Source organism: Gadus morhua, chromosome 18 (genome assembly GCF_902167405.1).
Source record: "Gadus morhua chromosome 18, gadMor3.0, whole genome shotgun sequence".
In the NCBI taxonomy this organism is placed as follows: Eukaryota; Metazoa; Chordata; class Actinopteri; order Gadiformes; family Gadidae; genus Gadus; species Gadus morhua.
Window position 1 is genome coordinate 921,159 of NC_044065.1, and position 10,843 is coordinate 932,001.

The 10,843-nt window shown below is 47.9% G+C and overlaps 2 protein-coding genes across 6 annotated transcripts in view; both read right to left on the reverse strand.

Moving 5' to 3' along the window:
- The window catches only part of LOC115530975 (E3 ubiquitin-protein ligase rnf213-beta), a 36,766-nt gene extending 31,252 nt beyond the window's left edge, over positions 1 to 5,514 (reverse strand). For both annotated transcript variants that reach the window (XM_030339866.1, XM_030339865.1), the window contains exons 1-13: positions 5,403 to 5,514; positions 4,913 to 5,061; positions 3,668 to 4,581; positions 3,397 to 3,555; positions 3,097 to 3,266; positions 2,676 to 2,956; positions 2,349 to 2,581; positions 2,042 to 2,248; positions 1,688 to 1,895; positions 1,230 to 1,276; positions 973 to 1,144; positions 317 to 496; positions 54 to 152 (exon numbers count right to left, since the gene is read on the reverse strand). In XM_030339866.1, coding sequence (XP_030195726.1) covers positions 54 to 152; positions 317 to 496; positions 973 to 1,144; positions 1,230 to 1,276; positions 1,688 to 1,895; positions 2,042 to 2,248; positions 2,349 to 2,581; positions 2,676 to 2,956; positions 3,097 to 3,266; positions 3,397 to 3,555; positions 3,668 to 4,581; positions 4,913 to 5,014 — 2,772 coding nt within the window. In that variant the 5' untranslated portion in view covers positions 5,015 to 5,061; positions 5,403 to 5,514. The remainder of the gene's footprint in view (positions 1 to 53; positions 153 to 316; positions 497 to 972; positions 1,145 to 1,229; positions 1,277 to 1,687; positions 1,896 to 2,041; positions 2,249 to 2,348; positions 2,582 to 2,675; positions 2,957 to 3,096; positions 3,267 to 3,396; positions 3,556 to 3,667; positions 4,582 to 4,912; positions 5,062 to 5,402) is intronic.
- Positions 5,515 to 6,103: 589 nt separating this feature from the next.
- Positions 6,104 to 10,840, reverse strand: LOC115531071 (uncharacterized). Of its 4 annotated transcripts, none has more exons than XM_030340086.1 (4): positions 7,829 to 10,840; positions 7,586 to 7,698; positions 6,738 to 6,862; positions 6,104 to 6,621 (listed from the first exon to the last, which is right to left on the reverse strand). In XM_030340086.1, exons 2-4 carry the CDS (start codon positions 7,640 to 7,642, stop codon positions 6,345 to 6,347), a joined length of 459 nt encoding a protein of 152 aa, XP_030195946.1. In that variant the 5' UTR covers positions 7,643 to 7,698; positions 7,829 to 10,840; the 3' UTR covers positions 6,104 to 6,344. The 4 variants fall into 4 exon arrangements, with proteins under 4 accessions (XP_030195946.1, XP_030195944.1, XP_030195945.1 ...); XM_030340084.1 differs by having other exon boundaries at positions 6,738 to 6,867; XM_030340085.1 differs by having other exon boundaries at positions 6,738 to 6,867; positions 7,586 to 10,840.
- Between the last annotated feature and the right edge of the window lie 3 nt (positions 10,841 to 10,843).

Consider the following 10,843-nt stretch of genomic DNA (forward strand, 5'->3'; position numbering starts at 1 on the left):
AGGCAAGCACTAAAGAACATGTTCCCCTGCCTGGATCTCCATCGTCAGCATACCTGGTTAATCCTGGTCCTCAGGTCCTTCTCCACAGTGGACCTCCACTGGACCAACACTCCCTCATCGGAGCATTCCACCTTCAGCAGGGCATCCCAAATCTAACACGAAATAATCGCCAGAATCACAGAAAATGGTAGGTATTGGGATGGTGGATATCGTAATGATGTACAAGCTATACTATAGCTATGGAAATTATAACTATGAAAGAAGCAAGGATCCACTGAAATGCTGCCGTTATGGATGCTGTGTTTTGTGTGTGTACCTCTATCTCTTTGGGGTAGCTGAGTGCTTTGGTGTCTGTGAGAAGAGGTTTGTGGAGCAGGCTATCCCGCCACTTGCAAACATGCTGCTGCACGCGGAGCAGGTCTGTGCTGTATGGCCGAGTGACGGGGCCAACCTCAGCTTCAACTGTTGGGGCGGGGCCGTCCTCAACCTCCAGGGCCTGGGCGACAACAGAGTGAAACACGGCATACAACAAGAGGCCCCTATTGGCCTAATTCAGATTCCACATTCCGCACTCCGTTTCATCACCCTGCTAGCGTTTGGAACCAAGACAGAACCAAGATGGCCGAGAGGGGAATAAAGTGGTCAGCATACTTCAAATTAAGAAGATTTAATTTTTGTAGTCAAATTTGTTTTATGCTCCATGCAGTTTCAGTTTTGTCACTGAGTATTACATTGGTTACGACCTGTAGCACCTTCATGGAGAACCCGCCTTCTCTGACAAGTCACACACAATGTTCGCATTGACCTCATCTGCAGAGATTTCGGCAGGTTCCAAAAAATTTTAGGCGCAAGAAGTGCCGAAATCACGTAATTGTTTTCTTAAAAACTCAACAATCATATTATCCACGTGAAGTATGCTGACCACTTGGGGCCAGAGCACAGATATAGCAAAGCTATAACAGGTAGACATACCTGTTCTGCAGACGCTTGATGGATCATGGAGGTCAGCTTGAGCACTAGCTGGTAGGAGAGCAGTACAGTCCGGTAGCACGGTACCAGTTTTGCAACTTTGCATGCGTTCTCGACCAAGTCAATGCTACTCAGGAAGATGCTAGTCAGCTTGATGTCTCCTGAATCCATCACCCTATAGGAATTATACAATTAATAAGGATAAGGCTAAATAAGGCGCATGAATTTAAAAAATTGTTTTCAATTCCTGAAGACATTACCTTTCTGTTTCCATTTTTGTGATGATATGGGTCAGGACTCTTTGAGCCTGTTGCATAGTGGCAAAAAGTCAGAAATGTATAATACGACGTAAACAACAAAAAAAAAGCTGATAAAGGCAGGGTGCAAATGATATGGGGGGGACCGGGGGCCGGGTCAGGGCCCCCTTGATGTGAAGAGGGCCCCTGGAGACCCACCAGGACAACTCTTATGGGGTCTTTACAATTTAACTTCCAATCACATTTTAAATACATGAAGACAGGAAAATGAAAAATGCATGTCTTGAACTGTTTAGGCATATTACGTATAACGTGTATAAATATATGTTCCCGCCCCCATTGTGGATTTCACAATATCTCCAGAGATGTAAACTCATTTGTCTCGCTCCTATATTGTCTGATAGTTTCTTGTGTGTCTGTATCATTGGCCCCCCGTAAACACGTCTGTACGTCAGACTCACCTGCTCATTCAGGTGGTCTCTGGTGGTCCCGGAGGCGGGCTGTCGGAGCCTATAGAGCAGAGCCTGGATCAGGAGGCCAGGGTGCGCTCCTGTCAGCTCAGAGAACTCTGGGAAGTCCTCCAGTGGGATCAGCGTCAGCCAACTCCGTAACACCAGAGGCATCTCTTGGACCACAGTTAAGTGCTTCCGGATCAAAGTCATCATCATCCTGTGAGAGTCACAATAAACAATTTCATTTGATCTGTTCAGTGTATTTATCGCCAAGCATTGACAACATCTCAACACACACGGACCAAGTTTCCCCCCACACTTTTTATTCTTTAAATTAAACACAATCCAATTGCTCCAGCTTACCTTCTCTTGTCTTTCCATTCTGCTACACTGTCTCTGAAAAGGCAGAACCTGACCATGGCCAATCCAGACCAGATCTCCTCCCTGACAGTAGGACCCATTCCTGGGGCGTCTGACGGCGGCGGCCGGAGCGTGTGGAGCAGAGGAATGAGCAGAAGGACCTCGGACACCTTCAGTTGTACACACTGGTTGATCAGTCCAAGAATAAGGCTGCCAGGGGAAGGGAAGTGTTCATAATTTGAGAAATTATAAAATAGACAAAGAAAAAACACATGTAAAAAGTAACAAAAATTAATAAAAAATAATTTACTTCTGTGGATTGTTGAAACTACTGAACGCTTCCTTCAGATCGCTGCTGTTTATTGCTGACGACAATACTTGGCAGAGGTTCGCCAAGCCCATCACTCCGAGACTCGCACTGTACCGAACAGAGAGCACAAACACAGCCAAGGCCAGCGCTAGAGACCTGGTGCTCATCTGGCCCGCCTCGGACACTGCTCCTTCTAAGATGTGAAGCAAACGCTCTGAAATCAACCTGGCCACCTGTTGAGGTAGCAGGGAATTGCCATGAGAACTGTGATTAAAATGTATTTGAATAAGTAACAGTAGTATTTTTGAGAATGTTGATTGTACCTACTTTGACCATGGGGGGGTGTGAGTTATCTGGGTAATGTATTCTTGGTGGTTCACCACAGACTGTGTATTGGAAATCGGTCAGGTTCCTATGCAGATTCTTTGTGCATTCTTTATCAGATGGAGACCAATTCTCAAATATTCTTTTCAGCAGCACTGACACAGAGAAGTGCCAGCTTTCTGCAATATCGTCATCCTTTGGTTTCTTCGAGACAGTTTGAATAATACGTGTCATCAAGGACGTGTGCTCCATTCGCCATATATAGCCCTCAAAAAGGTGCAGATCTAAAAAGGAACAACATATTTTCAGTCAGTGAATTCAGATAAATGTACAGTAGAAGACTGCAGGCATTGGGCTTCAAACCCAGAATCTTAGACTATCCTGCCCCCATTTGTGTATCAAAAATCAAGATTACAGTTTCCACCTTTCAAAGCTTTATCATTTGGAATAGAGATGTCCCTCATGGCCGTCTCTTCAATGTATTTGTCGCGTTGCTGTATGGAATACGTGTAGGCATAACTCTGCCCCCTTGGAACATATCTGTCCTCCAGGGAAAAGCTTGCTTCCAGCAGGAAGCCTTTCTCAGGAAGCTCACTGAAGAGGAGACATTATATGTTATATGTTATCATAATTATTTATTTCATGAAAAAGACTTCATTAAAAGTGTTAAAGTAGAGTTGAAGTAGTAACCTTAAAGCAAAATACAAGCATCAGGTATACTCACGATAAATTATTCACGTTAAGAAGATACCATTGACTTTGTTGACCCAGAAAGATTTTGTCATGTTCCCGGTCGAACCGAAATTTCTTATCCAACACCGCGTGAATGTGAAAGGTGAACAAGGGGGTCCCAGAAGGTGAAGACCTCCCTGAAGCCCGGCCGCTGTAACACAAAGAGACAAAGGACATGAGGGTTAGTCAGGTCATGGCTATATTCGGTCATCCTGCGCTGACAGCGACGGGTTTGGTTAGGTATCGGTTGGTTCGCTGCTCACCGCTCTGCCTCGCTGTGGGACGCCCTGCGGGGCCTCTCTCCGGCCCCTGGGGGGTCCGGCCCGCTCTCCACCTTCGTAGACCCCGTGCTCACCGCCTGTGCGTACGAACCGGGCTTGGCCTTGGCATCTTTTGTCATCCCGGACTCTGGCGCTGAGCTCTTCCCGGAGGGGCCGTCTCCCTTCTTCCGCCCAGCTCCTTTGAGGTCTGCCTTCTCCTCCACTGACGCGGCCCGGCGGTCCGCACCCCCCCCCCCCTGTGACGTAGACGTCTGTTGGTCCTTTGGGTTCGACTCCTCCGTGTTGCCTCCTGACCTGGGCGGTCCTTGGGGTTTCTGCCCGTCCTCCCGTCCGCCCGTCTGCGGGTCTGTCTCCGGAGGCGCCGGCACAGTCGGGTTCTCCCCAGACTGCCCCAGGTCGGGGGCCTTACCCTGAGTCGGCTCAGCTCCCTCGCCCTCCTTCTGGGGCTCCCATTGCGTCCACTGGGTGCACTGAGCCACTGCTGGAGTCTGCGTTTCCCAACTCCTGGTCTGGCTCTCCCCGGTTTGGGTGTGGCGGTGCACCTGCATTTTATGCTTTTTCAGACGGGGCGACAGGTTGCTCTCCGCGGACTGAAGATGACTGCTTTGACCTTGATGGTCCACAAGCTGCGCTTCTGCCCCCGCCGGGGTCTGAGCCCGCTCCCCCGGGGCCTGAGCCCGCTCCCCCGGGGCCTGAGCCTGCTCCCCCGGGGTCTCCGGCACCATCTCCGCTGGCGATGCGGTCTGAGCCTGATCATCCACGAGACGCTTCACATCTTCTGCCTCCTCTCCTCCCTGGCAGGCCTGGCCAGACTTCTTCCGTTTTCTTCGTCTTCTCTTGGCTTTCCTCTTTGGGTCTTCTGCTCTGCGACTCGAGGAACTCCTTGGCCTTTCACCCTGGAAGGGACAAAGAATGCTTTGGTTTAACATACAACATAAGTCACAACATACCCTTATATCCATACATCAATATAAAGTACTTACATCAATATAAACTCCCAAGGTAAATAGATAGGCTATAATAATTATAAGAATGATCATAATACTTATTTGAATGACTAAAATAATTATATAATAATAATAACTACTACTATAATTATCATAATAATAATCATTATTGTAATTATTATTCTTATTTATAATTACATGCTATCATTATAATGGCTGACTGAAGAAGAAACCCGTCTGATCTCAAAGTCCAGATCCAGAGCATATCTGTACTGTTTACCCGCGCTCCTGTCCTTGGGCTATCGGCCACGCCCTCCTTGGTCGTGCCATCTTTCCTGGTTCCCCGAGTCTCACGCTGCGTTTGGTTCGAGTTCTGCTCCATGTGAAGTGACTCTCTCTGAGGGTGATCAAAACCCCTGCTACCACCTCCTGTGGTTTACGTGACAGAGTGTGGTAATACAGTCAGCATATCAATACTGGAAACGCTGCTGTCCAAACGCTTACCCTACTAACAAAACAACTACCTACTAACTAACAACTTCAAGAAGAAAATGCAAATGATTAGTCCGTTTTTTTCCTTTTAGATCAATCATTTCTGTACCATATTATCAGGCATAGGCCTACGTGCGCATGCAAATGTGTTGCTTTTTATTTAAAACAACTCTACCATCAACAGCGATTCAACAGCAGTTTTTCAGTTAAAAGTAATATCAAAATACAGTTTAACCACCGATGTCTATATTACAGAAGAAGTAGTTCCCGAAACCTACCTGTTCAGGTCACATCTCTGTTTAGTCCTCATAAACACGACTTCATTCTGTCAGAACTGTGCAGCTCTGACTGTTCTTAATGTCTCAATTGATATGGTGCCATCCCAGTAAGGGAACGTCCACAAATGTCTACTGAAGCATTTGAAGTTGTATCTATTTTGCTTTGTTTAGCCATCTATTTCAGACAATAAAATTCAAGGATAATATTTATATAACTAATAATAATGAATTAGAAAGTGATTGGAAATTATTGAACATCCAAATAGTTATATTTATTGTAGTATTATTATCTTGAGTGCATTTATTTTTATGACTATCCCTAATGCAAACGAAGTTCAGTTTCGGTTTCAATTCTGCTGTATGTACTGCTCTCAGCGAACATGAAACCTAACCTAACGTTTTATACGAACACAAGATCTGTTATCGTCTACTCAGACGATCATCCAGAAATATAACTGTGTGGCCATGTATCCTGCATGAACACATGAACAATATCATTGAATTAGAAAAGTACACCCGTTTTGAAACTAAACCGAACTCTTCTCTTGTGGGTTAAATTCTCCGTTTTCTTTTGTCTTATTAAAATAATCACTAAACACAGTCTGTTTGTGACGTTGCAACATGTCAAAGTAAAGTGAATACAGAACAGAAGGCAATGTAACGTAATGTATAATGTCGAACAGTAATTCACGGAACAGTAATTGAGGCTTCGGTAAGTATTGTTTAATGGAACTCGGTTAAATTACAAAGAAGAACATCCTAGGGCGGCCAAGCACCATGTAGGCCTATTACAAACATGTACACAATGGCACCTCTCCCACTTGCACGGTTCATCTCATCAAGACAACACAGGTCTACAGTTCATCACACAAATATGAAGTCAAATAACATAATTGTTACATAGTTTATTTATTTTCTTCACTTCCGCCGGATAAGAGGAGCTCAGGAACCAGCCGGCTTCTTCATGCGTCTGACCACGACTCGCGTTCTTCTCCCCGGCGGTCTGCGTCGCTCCTCGGTGTTCGTGGCGTTCTCCTCCACCGGCTTGCCCGCGGGGGGTCTGGGCTCCCGCCGGGGCGGAGCGGGGCTCCTGCCCGCCCTCACGTCGTCCACGAAGGCCTCCACGTCATCGAACTTGACCGTGAGGTCGCCGAGGCGTTCCTTCAGCGCGTTGAACTCTTTGTAGAGGTCGCCCAGTGCGTCGGACAGCGGCCCGATCCTAGACGATATTAGATATCACCATGAAACAAATACAAGTGAATATCGATAAGGAATCTGCGGTTTAACGCCTTTGCCTCCTCAAACGTGTAGTGAGGTGGTGTTTGATGTTTTCACCTTCCATAGTCCGGCAGCACAGTGTTGTGGTCATGCAGGAGCAGGTCTTTGACCTGCGTCATGATCGCGTATTTCCAGTTGTCTAAGACCAGGGTGAGGTTGGCGCATCCTCTGGCATTGACCTTCTGTGCTAAAGAGACCACGGACAATGTCGATTCACGGTGTTATGTTGTATAATTGTAATTGTTTACTCATGTTTCTTGGCAGCAATGGCCTCATTTGCGTAACCAAGTGTACATAATAAATATCGTGAAGTCACATGTTTCACAATCTATAACGTAATGTACATTTACATGTATAAAAATATATATTGTGATACAAGAATATTTATCACAATATATAACTTGTATATTTGCATGTCTAACAATATATTTCGTGATACAACATCACAATATATAACATGTATATTAACATGCATCACATTGTGATTTTGAGTAAGCCCATCCGTCATTAGATCAGAAAGATGGACGTCCTTCAAACATGAAGAATTAGGTTTTGAATAACACAACAAATATTAAGGTAATTAGATTAGATTAGGCTTTATTGATCCTTTTGGGATGACTCCCTCAAGGAAATTGATTGTGAATAATCTGTGAATCTTGAGCATAGAAATGTATTTTTGTACCAACAAAAATTGATCATTAAATTGAACTTAAAGAAATAGATCACATTATGAAATGATCGATATGCAATATATTTAATTGTATCCCTTGTATAGTATCGCCATTTTCTTACCAATACCCCCTCCTAGTCTCCAGGGACGAGACTGCCCGGTCGACTAACCGTACGCATGCGGTATACGAGGTCTACTGATTAAGTGTGAAGACAAGTTGAAGAGGTGAAGTCACCTTCAGACCTGTAGTCCCACTCCAGGCTCTGCTGCTTCCTCTGTGCCTGCACAGCATACAGGGTCACCAGCATCAGACACAAGACCAGCATCCTGAAGCCCAGACAGAACAACCTGCAACATAAGACAACGCAATAATGAGGATTCACTGTTTGCTCGACCCATCCTCGTAGTTAGAAAACCAAAACTTAAGTTTCGATGGTGACTGATGTTTGCCATGCAGAATGAAGCGTAGAATCCATACCTCAACCAGACCACGGTAGAATGCCTTACCACTCCGGTCCTGGGATCACAGGCAGCCTCGTCTGGGTGAGTCCAGTTGTGCGGAGTTGTAGATCATTGTGTAACCGCCCCTTCCCTCCAGACAGACACACACCTCCCAACTTTTCCAAGACGAGGACGATGCGTCTTTGGACTCCGCCCCCCAAACAAAACAAATCCCAAAGCGTATGCACTTTAATGCTGCCTCCATCGGTTATCATGTATCTGCGATTGATTAGCTCTAATCATTTACAAATGATTAGGGAACTGCGTTGGGAACAGCCCGTTCTGCGACCCTTCTTGCAGCAGTGCGCGGCCTGTTTCATCTGCTGTCCATCTGAGGCGCAGGCAGTCCAGTGTTGCCATGGAGATGAGGCTCAGAACTGGCGCTGACCTTCCAGCCTCAGACGTGCCGGTAACAGGACCCTCTGATCTGCTGTGCGGTGGACGGGGGGGGGGGGCCGTGTGAGGGATGTTCTCTACATAACTGCAGGGAGAAGTAGGACCCAAACCCCTCCGAGCCGCGTGATTAGAACCAGGCTGCACTACTCCACCGTCAGGGATGGCCGATGCTTCTTCCTCTTGGTCACCGGGCACCTTCGAAGGGTTTCCTTCCTCTATCGCGGACAAATGACGACAGGATGTTGGATTTTAGGAATTAATTGTTCTTTATTAGGTTTTAAATCCGGGTCTACAACACTTGGATCCACTATGGCTCGCCGTAGGCTCGGACCAAATAGCATCCACACTCAGCCGACCCGGGATAAAGGTCGGAATAAATCAAAACCCAAACCAAACTAATTCAGTATCACATCATCAGGCAACTCGCCACTCAAACCGGGATTCGGATGGTCGAAGAGGACCAATCAAAAATACATTTTAACAATGTTGGGCGGAGATGGGGACCAAAGAAAACTCAAACGGAGATCGACTTAATTCATCGTTGGAAATCAACCCTCAACTCCTCATTAATAGCATTCAACGATGCATCTTAGTTTGACAGGTCAGTGTCTCAAAACGCCTATGTATTGGATTTAAATTGATGCTTCGTAGGAACAATCGGACACCCATCATGGTCGGACTACAGACTGTTCTGGATTCCCCGCTTTCGTTAACCTGCATGAACAAAACTCAACTGGATGAAAGGAGCCCCAATTTGAGCCGAGCATGAGAAAGAAAGTCCAATAAGCAGCCACGGAAACCTGTGACCCTCGGCATTCTGGGAGCGGTAGTCTTTGAAGGTTGATTGATGGGTGACGCACCACGGTTCCATAAAAAAAAAAAAGGAAAAGCCCCCCATTCCCAGGGTGTTCTCCTGCCCCTCTGGAACAAAGCCGGGCTGGAAAATATTCGGAGCGCGTGGGGGGGGGGGGGGTTAACAGGGGGCAAGGGGAGAGGGGGCTGGGGGGAAGTCACCAGGGCTGTTCATCAGTTGGTGACTCAGACAGAGGAGTAGGGAGTAGGGCGTGGGATTGAACGAACGGGGGGCCGGGGGGGAGGTCTAATATGGCTCATCAAACTGGGGGAAGACATGGCCGTTGCAGCGTCTGGCGGCAGGTCGAGCGCCGTTCCGAGTTCTCCTTACAGCAGGGGGGGCTTTCGGTCCGAATTAGTTGCAAAATTAATAAATAAAAAAGGAAAAAGAAAAACACACCCGTCGCCTTTGTCTAATTAATTGCAGTAACCTCTTTAGATTTGGAATTGTACTGATTGTATGGGGGGGGCTATCGATGTATAAAAACAGGCCTGAGCAAACGTCCAACTGGAAGTATTGAAAAAAGAAAAACCACCACGCTACAATTGAAAAAACAAAACAAATTAAATAGCAATATCATTCCTCAAACCTATGATTATTTACACAAAAATGTTCAAAATAATATTGTGGGGGGGGGGGGGGGGGGTCACTGGAGGGAGAGACAGAATGACCCCAACGATTTGAGAGCATTCCTCGCCGCGGTCAGGAGACACAGAACAACATTTATTTGAGCCATGGATGAGAAACGGCTTCGGTGGAGCGACGAAGAGACACTAGAGAGCCCCCCCCGGTAGAAGAGCTTCTCCCCGAGGGCAGCGGCCAGCCCCCCCGGAGCGACGAAGAGACACTAGAGAGCCCCCCCCGGTAGAAGAGCTTCTCCCCGAGGGCAGCGGCCAGCCCCCCCGGAGCGACGAAGAGACACTAGAGAGCCCCCCCCGGTAGAAGAGCTTCTCCCCGAGGGCAGCGGCCAGCACCCCCGGAGCCCACGGCCAGCCCCCCCGGTCCGGACACCAGGGGTCTGGTCATGACACCAGGGGTCTGGTCATGACACAAGGGGTCTGGTCCGGACACCAGGGGTCTGGTCCGGACACCAGGGGTCTGGTTCAGACACAAGGGGTCTGGTCATGACACCAGGGGTCTGGTCATGACACCAGGGGTCTGGTCATGACACCAGGGGTCTGGTCATGACACCAGGGGTCTGGTCCAGACACCAGGGGTCTGGTCATGACACCAGGGGTCTGGTCATGACACCAGGGGTCTGGTCATGACACCAGGGGTCTGGTCATGACACCAGGGGTCTGGTCATGACACCAGGGGTCTGGTCATGACACCAGGGGTCTGGTCATGACACCAGGGGTCTGGTCATGACACCAGGGGTGTGGTCATGACACCAGGGGTGTGGTCCGGACACCAGGGGTCTGGTTCGGACACCATTCACTCGTCCCGTTGGTGTAAACAAGTGCATCCTTGTCCGAAGCCAAAGCGGTCTGTGAGACGATGGGAGCAGGACAGAGAGAAGCCGGGGTGGAGAAGGGGAACGGAAACTAAAACGAATCGGGGTAAATCTGGGCCTCCCCAACCTTGCAGCTGCCCCCCCCCCACACACTCACCCCCCCATCCCGTGTCGTGATGACGTGTTTAGATCAGGAACTGGGTCGGCGGGTCGGCGCTGGAGAAACTAATGATAGGGTGGAGTATAAGAGGAGGGGGGGGCTGGACCGGGGGGGGGGGGGGGGGGGGTCT